Raw genomic sequence first — 23208 nt, 5'->3', positions numbered from 1 at the left:
AGCCAGTGACTCAGCCCCTGTAATAGGGTCAGAGGCAGAGAATCCCAGTGGAGAGAGGGGAGCCGGCCAGGCAGAGACAGCAAGGGCGGTTCGTTGCCCTGGAGCCTTTCCATTCACCTTCACACTCCTGGGCCAGACTACACTCAATCATATGACCCACTGAAGAGATGAGTCTTCAGTAAAGACTTAAAATTTGAGACCGAGTCTGCGTCTCTCACATGGGTAGGCAGACCATTCCATAAAAATGGAGATCTATAGGAGAAAGCCCTGCCTCCAGCTGTTTGCTTAGAAATTCTAGGGACAATTAGGAGGCCTGCGTCTTGTGACCGTAGCGTACGTGTAGGTATGTACGGCAGGACCAAATCGGAAAGATAGTTAGGAGCAAGCCCATGTAATGCTTTGTAGGTTAGCTGTAAAACCTTGAAATCAGCTCCTGCCTTAACAGGAAGCCAGTGTAGGGAGGCTAGCACTGGAGTAATACGATAAAAAATGTTGGTTCTAGTCCTGATTCTAGCAGCCGTATTTAGCACTAACTGAAGTTTATTTCGTGCTTTATCCGGGTAGCCGGAAAGTAGAGCATTGCAGTAGTCTAACCTAGAAGTAACAAAAGCATGGATTAATTTTTCTGCATCATTTTTGGTCAGAAAGTTTCAGATTTTTGCAATGTTATATAGATGGAAAATAGCTGTCCTTGAAACAGTCTTGATATGTTCGTCAAAAGAGAGATCAGGGTCCAGAGTAACGCCGAGGTCCTTCACAGTTTTATTTGAGACGACTTTACAACCATCAAGATTAATTGTCAGATTCAACAGAAGATCTCTTTGTTTCTTGGGACCTAGAACAAACATCTCTGTTTTGTCTGAGTTTAAAAGTAGAAAGTTTGCAGCCATCCACTTCCTTATGTCTGAAACACAGGCTTCTAGCGAGGGCAATTTTGGGGCTTCACCATGTTTCTGTAACGGCTGTCGTCGGTGGAAGAAGGTGGGGACCAAGGTGCCGCGTGGTAAGCGTTCATGATGTTTAATAATCATCAAAACAGAACACTGAATAACAAAATAACAAAGAAACAACCGAAAACAGTTCTGTCTGGTGCATACACACAAAGACTGAAAATAACCACTCACAAAACCCAACAGAAAACAGGCTACCTAAATATGGTTCCCAATCAGGGACAACGATTGACAGCTGCCTCTGATTGAGAACCATATCAGGCCAAACACAGAAATAGAAAATCATAGAAAAACTAACATAGACAACCCAGCCAATTCACTCCCTGACCATACTAAAACAAAAGACAAACCAAAGGAACTAAGGTCAGAACGTGACAGTTTCATTGAAATGTACAGCTGTGTGTCATCCGCATAGCAGTGAAAGTTAACATTATGTTTTCGAATGACATCCCCAAGAGGTAAAATATATAGTGAAAACAATAGTGGTCCTAAAACGGAACCTTGAGGAACACCAAAATGTACAGTTGATTTGTCAGAGGACAAACCATTCACAGAGACAAACTGATATCTTTCCGACAGATAAGATCTAAACCAGGCCAGAACTTGTCCGTGTAGACCAATTTGGGTTTCCAATCTCTCCAAAAGAATGTGGTGATCGATGGTATCACAGGCAGCACTAAGGTCTAGGAGCACGAGGACAGATGCAGAGCCTTGGTCTGACGCCATTAAAAGGTCATTTACCACCTTCACAAGTGCAGTCTCAGTGCTATGATGGGGTCTAAAACCAGACTGAAGCATTTCGTATACATTGTTTGTCTTCAGGAAGGCAGTGAGTTGCTACGCAACAGCTTTTTCAATTTCTTTTGAGAGGAATGGAAGATTCGATATAGGCCGATAGTTTTTTATATTTTCTGGGTCAAGGTTTGGCTTTTTCAAGAGAGGCTTTATTACTGCCACTTTTAGTGAGTTTGGTACACATCCGGTGGATAGAGAGCCGTTTATTATGTTCAACATAGGAGGGCCAAGCACAGGAAGCAGCTCTTTCAGTAGTTTAGTTGGAATAGGGTCCAGTATGCAGCTTGAAGGTTTAGAGGCCATGATTATTTTCACCATTGTGTCAAGAGATATAGTACTAAAACACTTAAGTGTCTCTCTTGATCCTAGGTCCTGGCAGAGTTGTGCAGACTCAGGACAACTGAGCTTTGGAGGAATACGCAGATTTAAAGAGGAGTCCGTAATTTGCTTTCTAATGATCATGATCTTTTCCTCAAAGAAGTTCATGAATTTATTACTGCTGAAGTGAAAGCCATCCTCACTTGGGGAATGCTGCTTTTTCGTTAGCTTTGCGACAGTATCAAAAATACATTTTCCTCAATTAAGTTGGAAAAATAGGATGATCGAGCAGCAGTATCTCATCATTCTCAGGTACACAATGAATGTGAAGAAGAAAAGGCCCAATGAATATGCTCCGGATTAACCCTGTCCTGGTTAACACCTTAGTAAAAAATACAATCCATATAATCAGAGTAATCCAGCATCATTGTAAATACACTTTATCAGATTAAAAAAGTTAAACATTTACATAGAACATATATTTAAAAAATGAAAACACTGAACTGATACCAAATACTTACATTGTGATTATCTAAATAGCTATGCCTATCATTGGAGGTTGCTGAGGGGAGAACGGCTCATAATGGAATGGCATCAAACACCTGGAAACCATGTTTGATGTATTTGATACCATTCCACTGATTCCGCTCCAGTCATAATCACAAGCCCCAATTAAGGTGCCACCAACCTCCTGTGAACCTATCATCTATCTTGTAAGTCAATACATGCCAAATTAAAATTGTTACGCAAATCAATGCATGATTTTAAGTGAAAGAGAGTTTCAACTGTGTATAGAATTCATCTTTTACACTGTAAAATAGACTGCTTTACAGCTAACTACATGCAAAAATGAGACATGGCAGTAATGGTAGATTATGTGAACAACTGGTAAAGATATGGAGGATGGATGGGACAGACAGACAGATGGAACAGCTTTTTAAAATTCTTCAGAACATTCGCATTTACTGATTCTGTGCATCCATTCTATGGGCTGGTTGAAGTCAAAAGGAAACGCAATGCACTAAGAATGACCAGACACAGTAATATGAGGTGCTAATGGTGTGCATGGACTTGTACTGTTTCCCATGTCTCCAGGCTGGTCCATCCATCCCTGTTGTCACGGGCCAAGAAAGTTTGATTACGCCTAGTCCAACCACTTACATTCAGTCTGTAGGGACAACAAGAAATAGACAATCTGTACCAAATAAATGTATTGTATGTCATTATAGCTTGTCTACGTATACTCGCAACCTGGATTTGTTAGACCTACGGTGGTAGCCTATATATTGGTGATTTCTGCCACTGAAGGTATGCTATACCAGATAACCTGGTGACAGGGGAATCTGAAAAACATGACAAGATAAGAGCTTCTTCTAAAAATAATACCTTCCTTTCTCATAGGCAGCAACACATGACGATATCCCCCCCCATCTCCCTCCACGGCCATGGGAACAGGTGCAACCTGGTTCATACAGACCAATATATGGAATATGACTAGGACTCACTGGGACTGGAGCCGCAAGACATTATAAGATCTCCTAACATTACCAATGTGAATTAAGCGGTAGACCAACACAGCAGGAGAAGACAGTAAATAACATGGTCTGGTGCTCTGAATTCCCTCCACACTCACAAAGCTGAGTAAAGGACACACACGATACAGTATATCAGTGGTTTATGACACTCAGACCTATACAGAATGTATTTCTATGGAATTAGGATTATGGAAAGCACAAATGGTGTTGTGTGGGTGTCGGAAAGTGGATGTGGCAGACTGACTGGCTGACTGGGGTGTTTCAGGTTTCAGCTATAAGCTGACATTCAGCAGCAGCTTTTCCAATGTAAGCAATATCTTCCCTATGGACATATAGGGGAAATACTGATGATTTAAAGTCACTTGCTGGATCCTTATGATCTGTGGAAGTCTTAACATCTACATATCGGCGCTCTCATTTCCGTCTCTCCCCTCCCAGCCTCAATTTGTTACTCAATGACCAGCCTCTCTCAAGGGAGCAATAACGTCTCCCACAGTAACCTGCATTAGTTTAATTCCTCCTAAGATGTTGCCAAAAAAGACAGCTGGTGCCAATTAGTTGTCAATAGTCAACGTCATTAATCACACCCACTATCATCCTTTGTGAGATGAGTCGTGGATGAGTAGAAGTACTGTACGCATGGATCAGTATGTGCTAACTCATAGGGGTTGACCTGCATTTGGGGAACTTTACCTATACATTCCTTACTCCTTCCATCATTCCTAATAAATCCAGCACTTCTCTCAACAATAATGGTCAAATGTAAGTCATTTTGTAATAAAATGCATCTCTACAACTTTACTTTGGTATAGTAACCTAGATGATATAAATAATTATGCTTTCTGTGAATCAAATGCACTGATACTGCAAGTGAGAGGGTGACAGCAAGGTCAGACATCAGAGCCCTGAGCAGCCTGTGATAAACTTCAATGCCACACTCACCAGTTCAGACTCCCTGCTGTGCTAGGCCAAGACATGAGCTGCTTTCTGTAAGTTACAATGTTCAAACCTGATGCCCTGACTGCTATCCCTGAAACAGATAAGCAATGATGCATTCATAAAATAGTTATATGAAATTCCCAGAGATGGAGAATTTATGGAGAATCGTAGGCTACTTACATGCAAAAAATGTATATCAAGTATTGCCACCTGAGCTGTACTGTAGTCCTCAATTGACTAGATTGAATGTTCAAATTGCGCTCTCTACAGTAGACTTTTGGGATTCATACAGATTATATAAAAAATATATTTAAAAAAATACTGGGCAGTTGATTTAACCAATGGTTGAAGGGCTTAAAACAAAAAAATCCAATGGGAAATGTGCACAGGCTTGTTTTTGAAGTAGGAGGAGCAAGATGGCTGTCACCAGTGGGGGCCTTCAAGTTCCTTGGGGTGTACTTTGACTCTAGGCTGACCTGGGCAGAACACATTGAGAGAGTGGTGGGAAAGTGTAAGAAGGTGCTAAATGTGATGCTCTGTTTGACAGGGAAGAAGTGGGGGGCTTGGTTGGGTAAACCTACAGGGACGTGGGTGTCTCATCCTGCAAAAGGGATTCTACACGCATGCTGGGAACATGAGAGAGGACAGAACATGAGCTTTGGGTGGGTGGGTAATACCCAGGCGAGGGAGATGGGACTCTATGGAAGGGAGTTTAGCCCCATGGTAGTTATTCCTGTGAACCCACCATGGCTACTCCCTCCTCCAGTAGTTGATCTCGAAGTGTCGGAGAGACTACGGAAAGATAGGGAGGGGGTTGATCCATCTGATTCGTTTAATAGACATCTGGATACTGTATATCAGGATTTTGTGGCCATTTACACAGATAGGGGAACGAGGCAGCTGATGTACTGACTAAACAAGCACTTAGTAGTGGGGATATGGATGTTTCAATGAGCAAGGCAGAGGTAAAAAGTGGTGGTGCCGAGATGGCAGTAGTAATGGAATAGAGACACTAAGGGCAGACATTTATTCCAAGTTCTTCGGAAAGTTCCAAATCAAATCAAATTGTATTGGTCACATACACATGGTTAGCAGATGTTAATGTGAGTGTAGCGAAATGCTTGTGATTCTGGTTCCGACAGTGCAGTAATATCTAACAAGTAATCTAACAATTCCCCAACAACTACCTAATACACACAAATCTAAAAGAGGTGAATGAGAATATGTACATATAAATATATGGATGAGCGTTGGCCGAGCGGCATAGGCAAGGTGCAATAGATGGTATAAAATAGAGTATATACAGTGGGGCAAAAAAGTATTTTGTCAGCCACCAATTGTGCAAGTTCTCCCACTTAAAAAGATGAGAGAGGCCTGTAATTTTCATCATAGGTACACTTCAACTATGACAGACAAATTGAGAAAAAAAATCCAGAAAATCACATTGTAGGATTTTTTATGAATTTATTTGCAAATTATGGTGGAAAATAAGTATTTGGTCAATAACAAAAGTTTATCTCAATACTTTGTTATATACCCTTTGTTGGCAATGACAGAGGTCAAACGTTTTCTGTAAGTCTTCACAAGGTTTTCACACACTGTTGCTGGTATTTTGGCCCATTCCTCCATGCAGATCTCCTCTAGAGCAGTGATGTTTTGGGGCTGTTGCTGGGCAACACGGACTTTCAACTCTCTCCAAAGATTTTCTATGGGGTTGAGATCTGGAGACTGGCTAGGCCACTCCAGGACCTTAAAATGCTTCTTACGAAGTCACTCCTTCGTTGCCCGGGCGGTGTGTTTGGGATCATTGTCATGCTGAAAGACCCAGCCACGTTTCATCTTCAATAGCCTTGCTGATGGAAGGAGGTTTTCACTCAAAATCTCACGATACATGGCCCCATTCATTCTTTCCTTTACACTGATCAGTCGTCCTGGTCCCTTTGCAGAAAAACAGCCCCAAAGCATGATGTTTCCACCCCCATGCTTCACAGTAGGTATGGTGTTCTTTGGATGCAACTCAGCATTCTTTGTCCTCCAAACACGACGAGTTGAGTTACCAAAAAAGTTCTATTTTGGTTTCATCTGACATTCTCCCAATCTTCTTCTGGATCATCCAAATGCTCTCTAGCAAACTTCAGACGGGCCTGGACATGTACTGGCTTAAGCAGGGGGACACGTCTGGCACTGCAGGATTTGAGTCCCTGGCGGCGTAGTGTGTTACTGATGGTAGGCTTTGTTACTTTGGTCCCAGCTCTCTGCAGGTCATTCACTAGGTCCCCCCGTGTGGTTCTGGGATTTCTGCTCACCGTTCTTCTGATCATTCTGATCCCACGGGGTGAGATCTTGCGTGGAGCCCCAGATCGAGGGAGATTATCAGTGTATGTCTTCCATTTCCTAATAATTGCTCCCACAGTTGATTTCTTCAAACCAAGTTGCTTACCTATTGCAGATTCAGTCTTCCCAGCCTGGTGCAGGTCTACAATTTTGTTTCTGGTGTGCTTTGACAGCTCTTTGGTCTTGGCCATAGTGGAGTTTGGAGTGTGACTGTTTGAGGTTGTGGACAGGTGTCTTTTATACTGATAACAAGTTCAAACAGGTGCCATTAATACAGGTAACGAGTGGAGGACAGAGGAGCCTCTTAAATAAGAAGTTACAGGTCTGTGAGAGCCAGAAATCTTGCTTGTTTGTAGGTGACCAAATACTTATTTTCCACCATAATTTGCAAATAAATTCATTAAAAATCCTACCTATTTTTTTTCTCATTTTTTTCTCAGTTGAAGTGTACCTATGATGAAAATTACAGGCCTCTCTAATCTTTTGAAGTGGGAGAACTTGCACAATTGGTGGCTGACTAAATACTTTTTTGCCCCAATGTACATATGATATGAGTAATGTAAGATACAGTTGAAATCGGAGATTTACATACACCTTAGCCAAATACATTTAAACTCACAATTCCTGACATTTTATCCTAGTAAAAATTCCCTGCCTTAGGTCAGTTAGGATCACCACTTTATTTTAAGAATGTGAAATGTCAAAATAATAGTAGAGAATGATTTATTTCAGCTTTTATTTCTTTCATCACATTCCCAGTGGGTCAGAAGTTTACATACAGTCAATTAGTATTCGGGAGCATTGCCTTTAAATTGTTTAACTTGGGTCAAACGTTTCAGGTAGCCTTCCACAAGCTTCCCACAATAAGTTGGATGAATTTTGGCCCAATCTTCCTGACAGAGCAGGTGTAACTGAGTCGGGTTTGTAGGCCTCCTTGCTCGTACACGCCTTTTCAGTTCTGCCCACAAATTCCCTATAGGATTGAGGTCAGGTGACGGACACTCCAATACCCTGACTTTGTTGTCCTTAAGCCATTTTGCCACAACTTTGGAAATGTGCTTGGGGTCATTGTCCATTTGGAAGACCCATTTGCGACCAAGCTTTATCTTCCTGACTGATGTCTTGAGATGTTGCTTCAATATATGCACATAATTTTCCTTCCTCATGAAGCCATATATTTTGTGAAGTGCACCAGTCTCTCCTGTAGCAAAGCACCCCCACAACATGATGCTGCCACCCCCGTGCTTCATGGTTGGGATGGTGTTCTTCGGCTTGCAAGCCTCCCCCTTTTTCCTCCAAACATATCGATGGTCATTATGGCCAAACAGTTCTATTTTTGTTTCATCAGACCAGAGGACATTTCTCCAAAAAGTATGATCTTTGTCCCCAACCGTAGTCTGGCTTTTTTATGGTGGTTTTGCAGCAGTGGCTTCTTCCTTGCTGAGCGGCCTTTCAGGATATGTCGATTTAGGACTCGTATTACTGTGGATATAGATACTTTTGTACCTGTTTCCTCCAGCATCTTCACAAGGTCCTTTGCTGTTGTTCTGGGATTGATTTGCACTTTTCGCACCAAAGTACGTTCATCTCTAGGAGACAGAACGCATTTCCTTCCTGAGCGGTATGATGGCTGTGTGGTCCCATGGTGTTTATACTTGCATACTATTGTTTGTACAGATGAACGTGGTACCTTCAGGCGTTTGGAAATTGCTCCCAAGGATAACTTGTGGAGGTCTACAATTTTTTTCTGAGGTCTTGGCTGATTTCTTTTGATCTTCCCATGATGTCAAGCAAAGAGGCACTGAGTTTGAAGGTAGGCCTTGAAATACATCCACAGGTAAACCTTCAATTGACTCAAATGATGTCAATTAGCCTATCAGAAGCTTCTAAAGCCATGACATCATTTTCTGGAATTTTCCAAGCTGTTTAAAGGCACAGTCAACTTAGTGTATGTAAACTTCTGACCAACTGGAATTGTGATACAGTGAATTATAAGTGAAATAATCTGTTTGTAAACAATTGTTGGAAAAATTACTTGTGTCATGCACAAAGTAGATGTCCTCACCGACTTGCTATAGTTTGTTAACAAGAAATTTGTGGAGTGGTTGAAAAAGGAATTTTAATGACTCCAATCTAAGTGTATGTAAACTTCCGACTTCAACTGTATGTAAACATTATTAAAGTGGCATTATTTAAAGTGGCATTGTTTAAAGTGACTAGTGATCCATTTGTTAAAGTGGCCAGTGATTGGGTCTCCATGTAGGCAGCAGCTTCTCTGAGTTAGTGATTTCTGTTTAGCAGTCTGATGGCCTTTAGATAGAAGCTGTTCTTCAGTCTCTCGGTCCCAGCTTTGATGCATCTGTACTGACCTCGCTTTCTGGATGGTGGCTCAGGCAGTGAACAGGCAGTGGCTCAGGTAGTTGTTGTCTTTGATTATATTTTTTGCCTTCATGTGACATCGGGTGCTATAGGTGTCATGGAGGGAAGGTAGTTTGCCCCCAGTGATGCGTTGTGCAGACCGCACCACCTTCTGGACAGCCTTGCGGTTGAGGGCGGAGTAGTTGCCGTACCAGGCTGTGATACAGCCTGACAGGGGTCTCTCGATTGTGGATCTGTAAAAGACAAGCCAAATTTCTTCAGCCTCCTGGGGTTGAAGAGGCGCTGTTGCGCCTTCTTCACCACACTGTCTGTGTGGGTGGACCATTTCAGTTTGTCGTTGATGTGTACGCTGAGGAACTTACAAAACTTCCCACTTTCTCCACTGCTGTCCCGTCGATGTGGATCGGGGGGTGCTCCATATGCCGTTTCCTGAAGTCCACGATCATCTCCTTTGTTTTGTTGATGTTGCGTGAGAGGTTGTTTTCCTGACACCACACTCCGAGTGCCCTCACCTCCTCCCTGTAGGATGTCTCGTCGTTGTTGTGAATCAAGCCCACTACTGTTGTTTTGTCTGCAAACTTGATGATTGAGTTGGAGGCGTGCATGGCCACGCAGTCATGGGCGAACAGGGAGTACAGGAGAGGGTTGAGCACGCACCCTTGTGGGGCGCTACCTGGGGGTGGTCCGTCAGAAAGTCCAGGACCCAATTGCACAGGGCGGGGTTGAGGCCCATGGCCTCCAGCTGATGATGAGCTTGGAGGGTACTATGGTTTTGAATGCTCAGCTGTAGACAATTCTTACATAGGTGTTCCTCTTGTCCAGATGGGATAGGGCAGTGTGCAGTGTGATGACAATTGCATTGTCTGTGGACCTCTTACGGTGGTATGCAAACTGAAGTGGGTCTAGAGTGGCCGGTAAGGTGGAGGTGCTATGATCCTTGACTAGTCTCTCAAAGCACTTCATGATGACAGAAGTGAGTGCTATGGGGCGGTAGTCATTTAGGTCAGTTATTTTTGCTTTCTTGTGTACAGGAACAATGGTGGTCATCTTGAAGCATGTGGGGACAGCAGACTGGGATAGGGATTGAATATGTCCGTAAACACACCAGTCAGCTGGTCTGCGCATGCTCTGAGGACGCGGCTAGGGATGCCGTCTGGGCCAGCAGCCTTGCAAGGGTTAACACGTTTAAACGTTTTACTCATGTCGGCCACGGAGAAGGAGGGAGGGCGCAGTTCTTGTTAGCGGGCCGCAACGGTGGCACTTTATTATCCTCAATTTAGTTTGTCTGGAAGCATGACGTCGTTGTCGCTGACGTGGCTTGTTATCTGTTTGTAGTCCGTGATTTCCTGTAGACCCTGCCACTCCACTTTGTCCCTGTACAGGCATTTCGCTTGTTTGATTGCCTTGCGGAGTGAATAACTACACTGTTTATATTCAGCCATATTCACAGACCTCTTTCCATGGTTAAATGCAGTGGTTCGCTCTTTCAGTTTTGTGCGAATGCCACCATCTATCCACGGTTTCTGGTTAGGGTAGGTTTTAATAATCACAGTGGGTACGACTTCTCCAATGCACTTCCTTATAAATTCACTCACGAGTCAGCGTATAGGTCGATGTTATACTCTGAGGCTGACCGGAACATTTCCCAATCCGCGTGATAAAAACAATCTTAAAGCTTAGATTCCGATTGGTCAGACCAGCGTTGAATGGTTCTAGTCACTGGTACGTCAAGAAGGTAGGAGGGGACGGCAGGAAGAGAGAGAAGAGAGGAGGCTATTTTCACAAGACTAAGGGTGGGACACAGCCGGATGAATAAGACTTTAAATGTGATTAGAAAGCATCCAACAGGAAAATGTGGTTATTGCCAGGACATAGAAACAGTAGAGCATGTACTGATACAGTGTGGGCAGTATGAGAGGGAAAGAGAGAGGCTGAGATCCTGTATGAGGGAGAAGGGGATACAGGAAATTAGTTTAAAGAGCATGTTGAGTAAAACGTCATTAGATACAGTCTCAAATATTTTTTTTAAAGAGAAACGGCTGGCAGGATCCAGGCTGCATCACATCCGGCTGTGATTGGGAGTCCCATTGGGTGGCGCACAATTGGCCCAGCGTCGTCCGGGTTTGGCCGTCATTGTAAATAAGAATTTGTCTTAACTGACTTGCCTAGTTAAATAAAGGTTAAATTAAAAAATAGGTAGGATTTCGTTGCTTCATGTCTCTGGCCCACACTCCAGTACAGTAGGTGGCGGTAATGCACCATAACATTGGATGCCAACCGCCGATAAACACCACCAAAGAAGAACAATGGCCGCCACCATGAGCAAAACTAATTGGTTTCGGTTGAGCAGTTTTCAGATATTTGATTTAATGTTTAATCAGCGAAACATTCATAAATTAACATGTCTGTTTACTATTGTCCTTATTTTAACGTGTCAGTGTCTGGCAGACGATGGCTACGAAATGGATGACTTTTTAAAAAGGGAGCACTCGCTTACCAAACCATACCAAGGTAACGTTGGGCTGTCCTTTGCCGGTGTTTTGCCGAAAATCTCTCCCCCTTCGCGTTCTTCATTGCTGCGACCTGTTTTGGTTTCAGAATGATTTTATATTTTGATTAACAGACAACGTTCACAAATATTGACATTTGTCTTCTACAAAACCAGTATTGAGTTAATCAGAAAGTACTTACTGTATAGCTAGCATTAGCTATTGTCTCTAATGTTGCGAAATGGGTATTGGCAGCATAGTGTTAACTCACCTAGCTAACAAGTGCCACCTTCTTCATAGGATTGCATTTTATTGCGCAATGATTCCCAATACGGGAAGGTGGTCGATTATTGATAGTATAATAATACGGTGTAGTTATGTAAATGTCTTGACATGTGTAGAGAATTGTGTTATCCAAGGTGGATCACCATAATAAACAACCATTTGCTGATGACATTATGGGTAGCAAACTAGGTATTTTACAAATGTAGCTTCTGCATTGGTCCCTCTAAAAAGGACAAAGATCGGTTGAAGTGCAACATTTACCTGGAGCTAACTGCAAATAGCACTACACGGTGATTTAAAAAGTCACTCAGTCGATCAAAAACATTTTTGCTAAAATTATTATTATATTCCTCTTTAATTTACAATCTGTAGAAACATTTAGAATAGAAAGGTTCAGAACTTTTGTGAAACATCACAGCAGAGTTGAAAAATATATGGCAAATATAAATAAATTGATGGTGTTGGGGGATAGATGGGAAGGTTTGAGTGGCGCTGAAGTGTGAGATTTAAAACAACAAGATGACTAATGTAAAATATGCTGTGTCTGAAAAATTTCTATTTTGAATTTTTGTGAAACAGCACAATTACAAATATATGGCAATGTAGAAATCAAGCTGGATGGGAGGGGTTGGTGGTAGCTGAGGGATGGGATTAAAAACAAACTAAAGTTAACTGTTGTAAGGTGCATTGTGTCCGTAAAATGTATATAGTATGTATAAGCTTGAAGTAGAAACCTAAGTGTTGTCCATTAGTTTACTCCAATTAAGAGGGGTGGGTAGGGTTAGGGGAAAATAATAAAGAAAAATATATGCCAAAAATGACAAGAATGTGCAAAGCTGTCATCAAGGCAAAGGGTGGCTACTTTGAAGAATCTCAAATATAAAATATATTTTGATTTAACACTTTTTTAGGTCACTACAATATTCCATATGTGTTATTTCATAGTTTTGATGTATTCACTATTATTCCACAATGTAGAAAATAGTAAAAATAAAGAAAAACCCTTGAATGAGTAGGTGTGTCCAAACTTTTGACTGGTGCTGTATATATAAAGGACAAAGATTGTGATTTGTTCTCAAAGGTGAGCTAAAATATTCTCACATTGCTGTAATACAATTGTGAGACCACTGGACAAAGATGCCTATATCAAGTTATGCATAGGGATTGTGCTTGTTTGTGTAGGGGTGGGCTCCTCCAGTTCCTCCCATTGGGACCTGATGGGCAACGCCATAATCACCACTGAGCATGTGCGACTGACCCCTGACTTGCAGAGCAGACAAGGAGCAGTGTGGAGCCGCATTGTGAGTTAAGCTCTCCATCCCCAAGTAGATACCAGCACCCACCAGCACACTACTGCTTATCCTTGAACAACCCGAGACTCCTACATGGCTGCATTGTTAAGAACTCTAACATCATAGTTTGTAGTCTGCCGTGCAACCTATAGGCTCACCTCATTTGTAGTAACACTAGCATAAATTAAGCCTATACTTTCTGACTACATGTACTACTCTATATAGGACATGGCATTTGAACATATTATGACAGAGAGCACTCAGGTAACATGCCGTGCCACAACCTGCTTTTCCTTATTCACTGTACTGTCTATGTCTGCCTGTATGGTCTCCTACCACAGCCCTGTTACCTGAGGGACTGGGAGCTGCAGGTGCACTTTAAGATCCATGGCCAGGGGAAGAAGAACCTGAATGGAGATGGAATGGCTCTGTGGTACACCAAAGAACGCATGCAGACAGGTACTGAGCTTGCATTGTCTAACGCACAAACCAGGGTTTCCCAAAGGGCACCCTGTCCTCTATATAGTGCACTACTGGTCAAAAGTAGTGCCCCATATAGGTAATATAGGGTGCCATTTTGGATACACACCAAGGTTAAAAGATTCAAGAATGTCTCTAGTGTTGTTAATATTACAACGCTGTCAGCATTGCCTCCCTAAAGTGTTGACTGCTGGGGTTTAACACTTGCAGGTCCTGTGTTTGGAAACATGAACCTCTTCACCGGCCTTGGAGTATTTTTGGACACCTACCCCAATGAAAATAATAACCATGAGGTACTCCAATCCCCCCTCTGCCCAATCCCCCTACTCAGATCAAATAGCCTTCACTCACTCACTCACTCACTCAGGGGGACAGCCCAACACGTATTTATTATGGGGATCTGTCTATTCCCAAACACTGATTGTGTGTAATTGGTTTGGGTGTACAGTGTTGTTTATGCTACAACCTGTGTTTCCTTGCTTCCTTCTTGGACACACAGAAGAAGTACAGCCCTTCAACTCAGGTAGCTACAGTAAACTATCAGCCAAGCCCAGTCATTTTCCCCTGAATTGAATTGCATATTTTGTTTATTTATAACCTCATCACACCAGAACCTGTCCCATCCATGTCGGCCAACCCACATAATTTACGTGTCTCTGACTTGTTTGATGGGTGACATGTCTCAACTCTCATCCATTTTGTGCAGTATGTGGTACGTCAAAAGACTAGTGTCAGAAGTTGTTCCTGTTTGCCTGAGAATATAACTCTGGCAGTACTTCATGCATTTAGTCAGTGGTTGTGTCTGAAATGGCACCCTATTCCCTATATAGTGCACTACTTTTGACCAGAGCCTTATTAGGGGATAGGGTGCCTTTTTAGATGTAACAAGTGTGTCTCAGGTCACTGAATGACAAACATCTGGCATATCACAACTACTTCTGTTTGTCTCTGCAGAGGGTGTTTCCATACGTGTCAGGTATGGTGGGAAACGGGACTCTGGCATATGAGCACGATCGTGATGGCCAGTCTACGGAGCTTGGCGGGTGCACGGCCCTAGTGCGCAACATTCCCCATGACACCTTCCTCCTCATCAGATACACCAAAAACAGACTGACAGTGAGAGAAACACACAGCACCACATTTAATAAAGTTAAAGGTGGCTGTTAGCAACATATTGACCTATGTTTGACCTCATGTCCTACAGATACAGATTGATGTTGATGGCAAACAGCAGTGGCGGGACTGTCTGGACCTACCAGGGGTGCGGCTGCCTCAGGGCTACTTCTTTGGAGCCTCCTCTGTTACTGGAGACCTGTCAGGTACTGATCTGGTCCACTGTCTGAACATCTTTTTATTTGTTTTATTTTTTATTTAACCTTTATTTAACTAGGCAAGTCAGTTAGGAACAAATTCTTATTTACAATGATGGCCGACACTGGCCAAACCCGTACAACGCTGGGCCAATTGTGCGCCGCCCTATGGGACTCCCAATCACGGCCAGTTGTGATACAGCCTGGATTCGAACCAGTGTGTCTGTATTGATGTTTCAAGCACTAAGGTGCAGTGCCTTAGACCGCTGCGCCACTCTGGAGCCCAAAATCTCAGAACAGCACTGTCTCTGTTACTGGAGACCTGTCAGGGACTGGTCTGGTCTTCTGTCTGAACATCTCAGAACAATACTTACTGTCTTTGTGTTTCACTCTGCATTATTCTCAAACATTTTTGGAATCCGATAAGTTCATAGTAATCAGATCTATGTCAATTCTGAATGGAGAATGGTGGAAAGCCCGTGGTGTATCGGTAATGCGGTAGTCCTGGGTCGATGTAAAAAAATTATTAGGAAAAATTCTGACTGTTGAATTGTTTTCATTTCTCCCTTTTAAAAAAAACAACGTTTTATTTGTATTTTTTTGTTGTTGAATTTTACCCCCTTTTTCTCCCCAATTTCGTGTTATCCAATTGTTAGTAGTTACTATCTTGTCTCATCGCTACAACTCCCGTACGGGCTCGGGAGAGACAAAGGTCGAAAGCCATGCGTCTTCCGAAACACAACCCAACCAAGCCGCACTGCTTCTTAACACAGCGCGCATCCAACCCGGAAGCCAGCCGCACCAATGTGTCGGAGGAAACACCGTGCACCTGGTGACCTTGGTTAGCGTGCACTGCGCCCGGCCCGCCACAGGAGTCGCTGGTGCGCGATGAGACAAGGATATCCCTACCGGCCAAACTCTCCCTAACCCGGACGACGCTAGGCCAATTGTGCGTCGCCCCACGGACCTCCCGGTCGCGGCCGGCTGCGACAGAGCCTGGGCGTGAACCCAGAGTCTCTGGTGGCACAGCTAGCGCTGCGCTGCAGTGCCCTAGACCACTGCGCCACCCGGGAGGCCCTCATTTCTCCCTTCCTGTCGTTTCCAAGACAACCATGATCTGATCTCCATGAAGCTGTACCAGCTGACCGTGGAGCATCCTCAGGAGGAAGAGGAGGAGGAAGAGCTCACTGTCCCCAGTGTTGATAACTTTGAGCAATTGAATAAAGGTAAGATTATACAATGGCAAGGTTTTCACATCTTGCATGCATCATTTAATCATTTTTGCAGAAATTGTTTGTTTCAGAAAATGTGTGATAATTGTTTTTGCCTGTCTCTTTCAATTAATGCATTTGATTTTAATGTCTTAATTTTATGATTGTGTTTGTCTTTCATTACAGTGGAGGTGCAAGAGGAGGGGATGAGTGGAGTCCAGCTCTTCTTCACCATAGTCTTCTCCATCATCGGTATCTTCGTACTGGGGGTGGTGGCGGTGGTCGTGTACGGGCGCTGGAAGGAAAACAGCCGCAAACGTTTCTACTGAGAGGAGAGAGGGATAGTCTCAGCATCCCAAATGGCTCCCTTTATAGTGCACTACTTTTGACCAGGGCCTATAGAGCTCTAGTCAAAAGTAGTGCACTCCATAAGGAATAGGGTGGCATTTGGGACGCTATCTGAGAGAGGGGGATAATCTGTGAAGGAGCGCAAGAGCCTGTGAAGGAGCACATAGATTTAAAAAAAAACATACAACCAACATGCTGTCTGCCATACATAGCTTTACTACATAACTATTCCCTTACTTAAATAATACCTCAACTGAGAGAAATGAACCTATCAAAATAAATCAAATGTGACCCTTTTCATTTTTAATACTGTGAGATTTGTCTTTGTTGCCCTTTATTTCACCTCTGTGTTGAACGTAAATGCTGAAGCTAGCTAACGTAGGAAAGGAGACCATGACCTGTGAATCGCTGACACTGTCATCAGCACACTGCACTCACGTATGTGTGATGTGCATGATGGCTGTGAGAATAGTGCTCTGTGGTTGGTATTGCACTATAGCGTTGCTGTCATGTTCTGCCGTTGAGACTACAGAATTGTTTGCACTGACATGAAACGCCCACAAGAAGTATTATATTGAGCTGTCACAATAATTGTGTAATGAGAGATATAATTGTTCTCAACTAAAGTGCCTAGCTAGGGCCAGTTTAAGATCAGGGCCCATATCCACAAAGCATCTCCAAGTAGGTGTGGCCTTCTAGATAGTAATGAATAAGATTATATGGACGGGGGGAGCTGATCCTAGATCAATGCAGTGACTTTTTGAATACAGGCCCGTGTATCACTATGTACACACACAATCTCTAGTTCTATTGTTTGGCCCTTGACAATTCTGTATTGCTGTGCTGTAACTACCATCGATATATCGTACTGTACATGTCATTGGATGCTACTCCCTTTTGTTTGATCAAAGTTACACATTCTGTTTTCTCTGAGACTCTCGACCCTCCTTTGTAGGTTTTAAGTTGTTAACAAACCGTTGTTTACCAGCCATCGTATCAAGCACACAACTATCTTAAGCACTTAATCAAAACAGATCATCTCACCTGCGGCGAATATATTTATTGTAATGAATTAAGTGTTTGTGTTAACCTGATTTAAAGTCACTGTTTGTCTAGTACACCAACAAATGTCAACCTTTTATTTGACCTTTATGATTGATCAAATGTCTGTTGTTGACCTGTGACAGTTTTTGTTTTCTATGTTGACATGTTTTTACCCTGTAATGAAAAACTACACATTGACCATCCACATTGAGCCTCAAATGTGAATTGAGTTACCTGAAGTGGTTGTGTAGGAATGGTGGTTCTGTTGGGTATGGCTGAACTGTAACCCCTAAATAAGTAGCCTTAGTTTGTAATCCAATTTACAAAGCTACATTACCGATCCTCTCCAGCCACTTATTTCCTGGTGCCTTACCTGGGTTCGCAGGATGTTGGTGGCACCTTAATTGGGGGGGGAGGGCTAGTAGTAATTGCTGGAGTGTAATGGTATCAAATACATCAAACGCATGGTTTCCAGGTGTTTGATGCCATTTCATTCCATTCCAGACAATATTATGAGCCGTCCTCCTCAGCAGCCTCCACTGCGGTTGTATTCTATTCATTAGTGCAAACCGTAGTAAAACCACTGGCGTAGCACATTTTATCTCGGCCTCATGGCGAAATGTGTAAAATAGCATGAGATTAGCTATAATACTGCTCATTTGGACCTTGAGGAACTGCACAATGCCACTGAGTAAAACGGCTTAGGTAATATGTTAACATTGCAAAAAGTTTTGCTATGGTTTGCACTAATGAATACGACCCAGGATATGTCAGTTTCTAGGAGGTCAAAAGTTGTATGTGCTGTTTTCACCCAAAATGTTTACTTAATTAAATGTTGACGTCTCTAGTTAATTATGTTTGTGGATGTGTGATATGACAGTAATTTATTGTCATCATAAGAAATCTTGAAACAACCCACTCAAACTTTACTATTTAAATAATTATTTCAGTGCAATGAAAATGTGAAGTTTTGAAATTTACCACTAAAATATTATCTTATTTGTGTACATGAAGAGAATATGCACTGTAGTGCTCCTGTGTCAAATCTTTTTGAATAAACGTTTCTCATCTAAAACATTTCTAATCTTGCTCATTTGGAAACATATTTTGCCATGTATTTTTACCTCTCTTAAGCCTTGTTCATATTGCAGGCCTTAATGCTCAAATCAGTTTTGTTTTTCAAATCTGTTTTGGAATACTGACGGTCCAAACAGCAAGTTACAAATGACCAAATCGGATTTGTGTGTGTTCAGACAACAGTAATTTTCTGACATGGCTACAATAGTTGTCATAGTAACGACGGGTGTGCGCAGTGTTGTAGGCCGATTTGGTGGTGGTGCTTCCTAACACTCAGAAGTTATGTAGCAAGCTAAGGTGACAACAATGTCTGCAATGGACGTTTCACAGTTGTTTTGAATGTTCAAAATCATAGTGTAAGAACACTTTTAAAACCTCAAAGGACAAGATGATCCAACTTTCAAAACAAGTCATTTTTGTCTAGCCACAGCAGTCAACTAGCTAGCTAGGTGGCTGTTTAGTTTTCTAGCACATTCACTAATTTGTAAACAATTAACAATTAACAAGTAGTTAGCTACCACATGTTCTTGTCGAAACTGTCAACAGAATAGTTAGCAAGCAACAAGATATGCCAAATTACAGTCTAAAAACCACTTCAGGGCAAATAAATCAGATTTGACCATTCAGACAGGAGTTGCATGGCCAGGAATCAGATTTGTATCTGACTTCAAACCACCTATGGTGGTTTAAATGTGGCTTTAATGTGGCTTTAAATATCCTATTCTATGTGCTCTTTGGCTATTAAGAATGGCACCGGAGGGGAAGGCTGCCGTTTTACGAGCTCCTAACCAACTTTGCTAATTTGTTTTTTTTTTCACATTGGTGTAACTTATTTTGTACATAATGTTGCTGCTATGGTCTCTTATGACCAAATATAACTTCTGGACATCAGAACAGCGATTACTCACCTCGAACTGGACAAAGATTATTTCTTTAACGAGTCTGACGTGAAGGATATACTGCATTCTCGGGAATGGGCCCAAATCCCCATCATTTGCGTGAAGAAAAGATGGAGAAAAGGGGGGCCGAGGTCGGACTGCCTTCTGAGAATTCGTAGGCGAGTGAGTAAACCTCCACTACCATCCTTTCTATTGGCCAACATGCAATCGTTGGAAAACAAATGTATAATATACAATCAAGACTATCCTACCAACGGTGTATTAAAAACTGTAATATCTTATGTTTCACCGAGTCGTGGCTGAACGACGACAGATGATATAGAACTGGTGTGATTTTCCATGCATCGGCAGGACAGAGAAGCTATGTCTGGTATGACGAGGGGTGGGGGTGTGTGTCAATTTGTCAATAACAGCTGGTGCGCGATGTCTAATATTAAAGAAGTCTCGAGATATTGCTTGCCTGAGGTAGAGTACCTTATGATAAGCTGTAGACCACACTATCTAACAAGAGATATTATTCGTAGCCGTCTATTTACCACCACAAACCGATGCTGGCATGAAGACCCCACTGAACCAGCTGTATAAGGCCATAAGCAAACAAGAAAATGCTCATCCAGAAGCGGCGCTCCTAGTGGCCCTGAAAGACGGCCCTGAAAGAATTTCACAGGACTCTGTAAACCATATATCCCGAGGCTGCATTTTTTTGTATCTGGGGATTTTAACCTGTCTGGCCCCAGCGTTCCGCTAGCGGAACTCCTCCCACATTCCACTGAAAAGGCAGAGCGCGAAATTCAAAAAATATTTTTTTGAAATATTTAACTTTCACACATTAACAAGTCCAATACAGCAAATGAAATATACACATCTTGTGAATCCAGTCAACATGTCCGATTTTTAAAATGTTTTACAGCGAAAACACCACATATATTTATGTTAGCTCACCACCAAATACAAAAAAGGACAGACATTTTTCACAGCACAGGTAGCATGCACGAAACCAACCAAACTAACCAAGAACCAACCAAACTAACCAAGAAACAACTTCATCAGATGACAGTCCTATAACATGTTACACAATAAATCTATGTTTTGTTCGAAAAATGTGCATATTTGAGGTATAAATCAGTTTTACATTGCAGCTACAATCACAGCTACCATCAAAAATAGCACCGAAGCAGCCAGAGTAATTATAGAGACCAACGTGAAATACCTAAATACTCATCATAAAACATTTCTGAAAAATACATGGTGTACAGCAAATTAAAGACAAACATCTTGTGAATCCAGCCAACATTTCCGATTTTTTAAGTGTTTTACAGCGAAAACACAATATAGCATTATATTAGCTTACTACAATAGCCTACCACACAACCGCATTCATTCATCAAGGCACGTTAGCGATAGCAATAGGCACGTTAGCGTAAGCGAATAAACCAGCAAAAGATATTAATTTTCACTAACCTTCATAAACCTTCATCAGATGACAGTCCTATAACATCAGGTTATACATACACTTATGTTTTGTTTGAAAATGTGCATATTTAGAGCTGAAATCAGTGGTTATACATTGTGCTAACGTAGCATCTTTTTCCCAGAATGTGCGGATATTTCTATTAGACTCTCACCTATTCTGACCAAATAACTATTCATAAACATTACAAAAAAATACATGTTGTATAGGAAATGATAGATACACTAGTTCTTAATGCAATCGCAGTGTTAGAATTCTAAAAATAACTTCATTACGACATAAGGCTTACGTTATGGCGAGATAGTGCCCAAAACCTGGGCGCAAAACTAATAGTACACAGTTCGACAGATATATGAAATAGCATCATAAAATGGGTCCTACTTTTGATGAGCTTCCATCAGAATGTTGTACAAGAGGTCCTTTGTCGGGAACAATCGTTGTTTGGTTTTAGAACGTCCTTTGTCCCTCTTGAATTAGCAAGCACACTAGCCAAGTGGCGCGAAGCTCTCCATCGTCAACAAACACAGACAACGCAACACGCCTAACGTCCCGAAAAAAATTCAATAATCTAATAAAACTATATTGAAAAAACATACTTTACGATGATATTGTGACATGTATCAAATAAAATCAAAGCCGGAGATAGTAGTCGCCTATAACGACAGCTTTCCAGAAGGCAATTCCAGGTCCATCCTCGCGCTTTCCAGAAAACAGGAAATGGGTGACACGTCATTCCAAGAGGATTTATTCCACCTCAGACCAAGATAAACAACCCATTTCTTCTCTCACTGCCTCTTGACATCTAGTGGAAGGTGTATGACGTGCATGTATACTAATACGTATCATGCCCATTTATAGGCAGGCCCTAGAACAGAGCATCGTTTTCAGACTTTCCACTTCCTGGTCAGGAAGTTTGCTGCCAAACGAGTTCTGTTTTACTCACAGATATAATTCAAACGGTTTTAGAAACTAGAGAGTGTTTTCTATCCAATAGTAATAATAATATGCATATTGTACGAGCAAGAATTGAGTACGAGGCCGTTTAAATTGGGCATGATTTTCCCCCAAAGTGAAAACAGCGCCCTCTGTCCTCAACAGGTTTTAACAAAGCTAATTTGAGAACACGGCTACCTAAATTCTCCCAGCACATTGATTGATGTACCCGCTCAAGCAAAACACTGGACCGCTGCTTCTCTAATTTCCACGATGTATACAAGACCCTCCCCCGCCCTCCCTTCGGCAAATCTGACCATGGCTCCATCTTGTTGCTCCTCTCCTATAGGCAGAAACTAAAAGAGGAAGCGCCAGGGCTTAGGTCTATCCAACGCTGGTCTGACCAATCGGATTCTACGCTTCAAGATTTCTTTGATCACGTGGACTGGGATATGTTCCAGGTAGCCTCAGACAATAACATCAACGTATACGCTGACTCGGTGAGTGAGTTTATTAGGAAGTGCATAGGAGATGTTGTACCCTCTGTGACTATTAAGACCTTCCCTAACCAGAAACCATGGATTGATGGCAGCAATCATGCAAAACTGAAAGCGCGAACCACCGCATTTAATCATGGCAAAGTGACTGGAAACATGACTGAATACAAACAGTGTAGTTATTCCCTCCGCAAGGCTATCAAACAAGCAAAGTGTCAATATAGAGACAAAGTAGAGTCACAATTGAATGGCTCAAATACGAGACGTATGTGGCACGGTCTACAGACAATCACGGATTACAAAAAGAACCAGCCCCGTCGCGGACATCGACGTCTTGCTCCCAGACAAATTAAGCAACTTCTTTGCGCGCTTTGAGGACAATACAGTTCCACCGACATGGCCCGCTACCAAAGACTGTGGGCTCTCCTTCTCCGTGGCCGATATGAGTAAAACATTTAAACTTGTTAACACTCGCAAGACTGTCGGCACAGACGGCATCCTCAGAGCATGCGCAGACCAGCTGGCTGGTGTGTTTACAGACATATTCTGCTGTCCCCACATTCAAGATGACCACCATTGTTCCTGTTCCCAAGAAAGCCAGTTATTTCTGTAATGAGATGTA

The 23208-nt window shown here is 42.3% G+C and overlaps 1 protein-coding gene across 2 annotated transcripts; it reads left to right on the top strand.

Moving 5' to 3' along the window:
• Positions 1-11530: 11530 nt before the first annotated feature.
• LOC139545137 (VIP36-like protein) lies at positions 11531-16980 on the top strand. Of its 2 annotated transcripts, XM_071352567.1 has the most exons (9): positions 11531-11761; positions 13207-13325; positions 13658-13775; positions 14007-14089; positions 14296-14319; positions 14751-14912; positions 15001-15115; positions 16213-16332; positions 16504-16980. In XM_071352567.1, the coding sequence occupies exons 1-9, from the start codon at positions 11557-11559 to the stop codon at positions 16644-16646; spliced, it is 1089 nt and encodes a 362-aa protein (XP_071208668.1). In that variant the 5' UTR covers positions 11531-11556; the 3' UTR covers positions 16647-16980. The 2 variants fall into 2 exon arrangements, with proteins under 2 accessions (XP_071208668.1, XP_071208669.1); XM_071352568.1 differs by lacking the exon at positions 14296-14319.
• Positions 16981-23208: the final 6228 nt, after the last annotated feature.

This window comes from Salvelinus alpinus, chromosome 19 (assembly GCF_045679555.1).
Source record: "Salvelinus alpinus chromosome 19, SLU_Salpinus.1, whole genome shotgun sequence".
In the NCBI taxonomy this organism is placed as follows: domain Eukaryota; kingdom Metazoa; phylum Chordata; class Actinopteri; order Salmoniformes; family Salmonidae; genus Salvelinus; species Salvelinus alpinus.
Note: the sequence above shows the minus strand (reverse complement) of the source record. Positions and strands in the feature narration are given on the sequence as shown.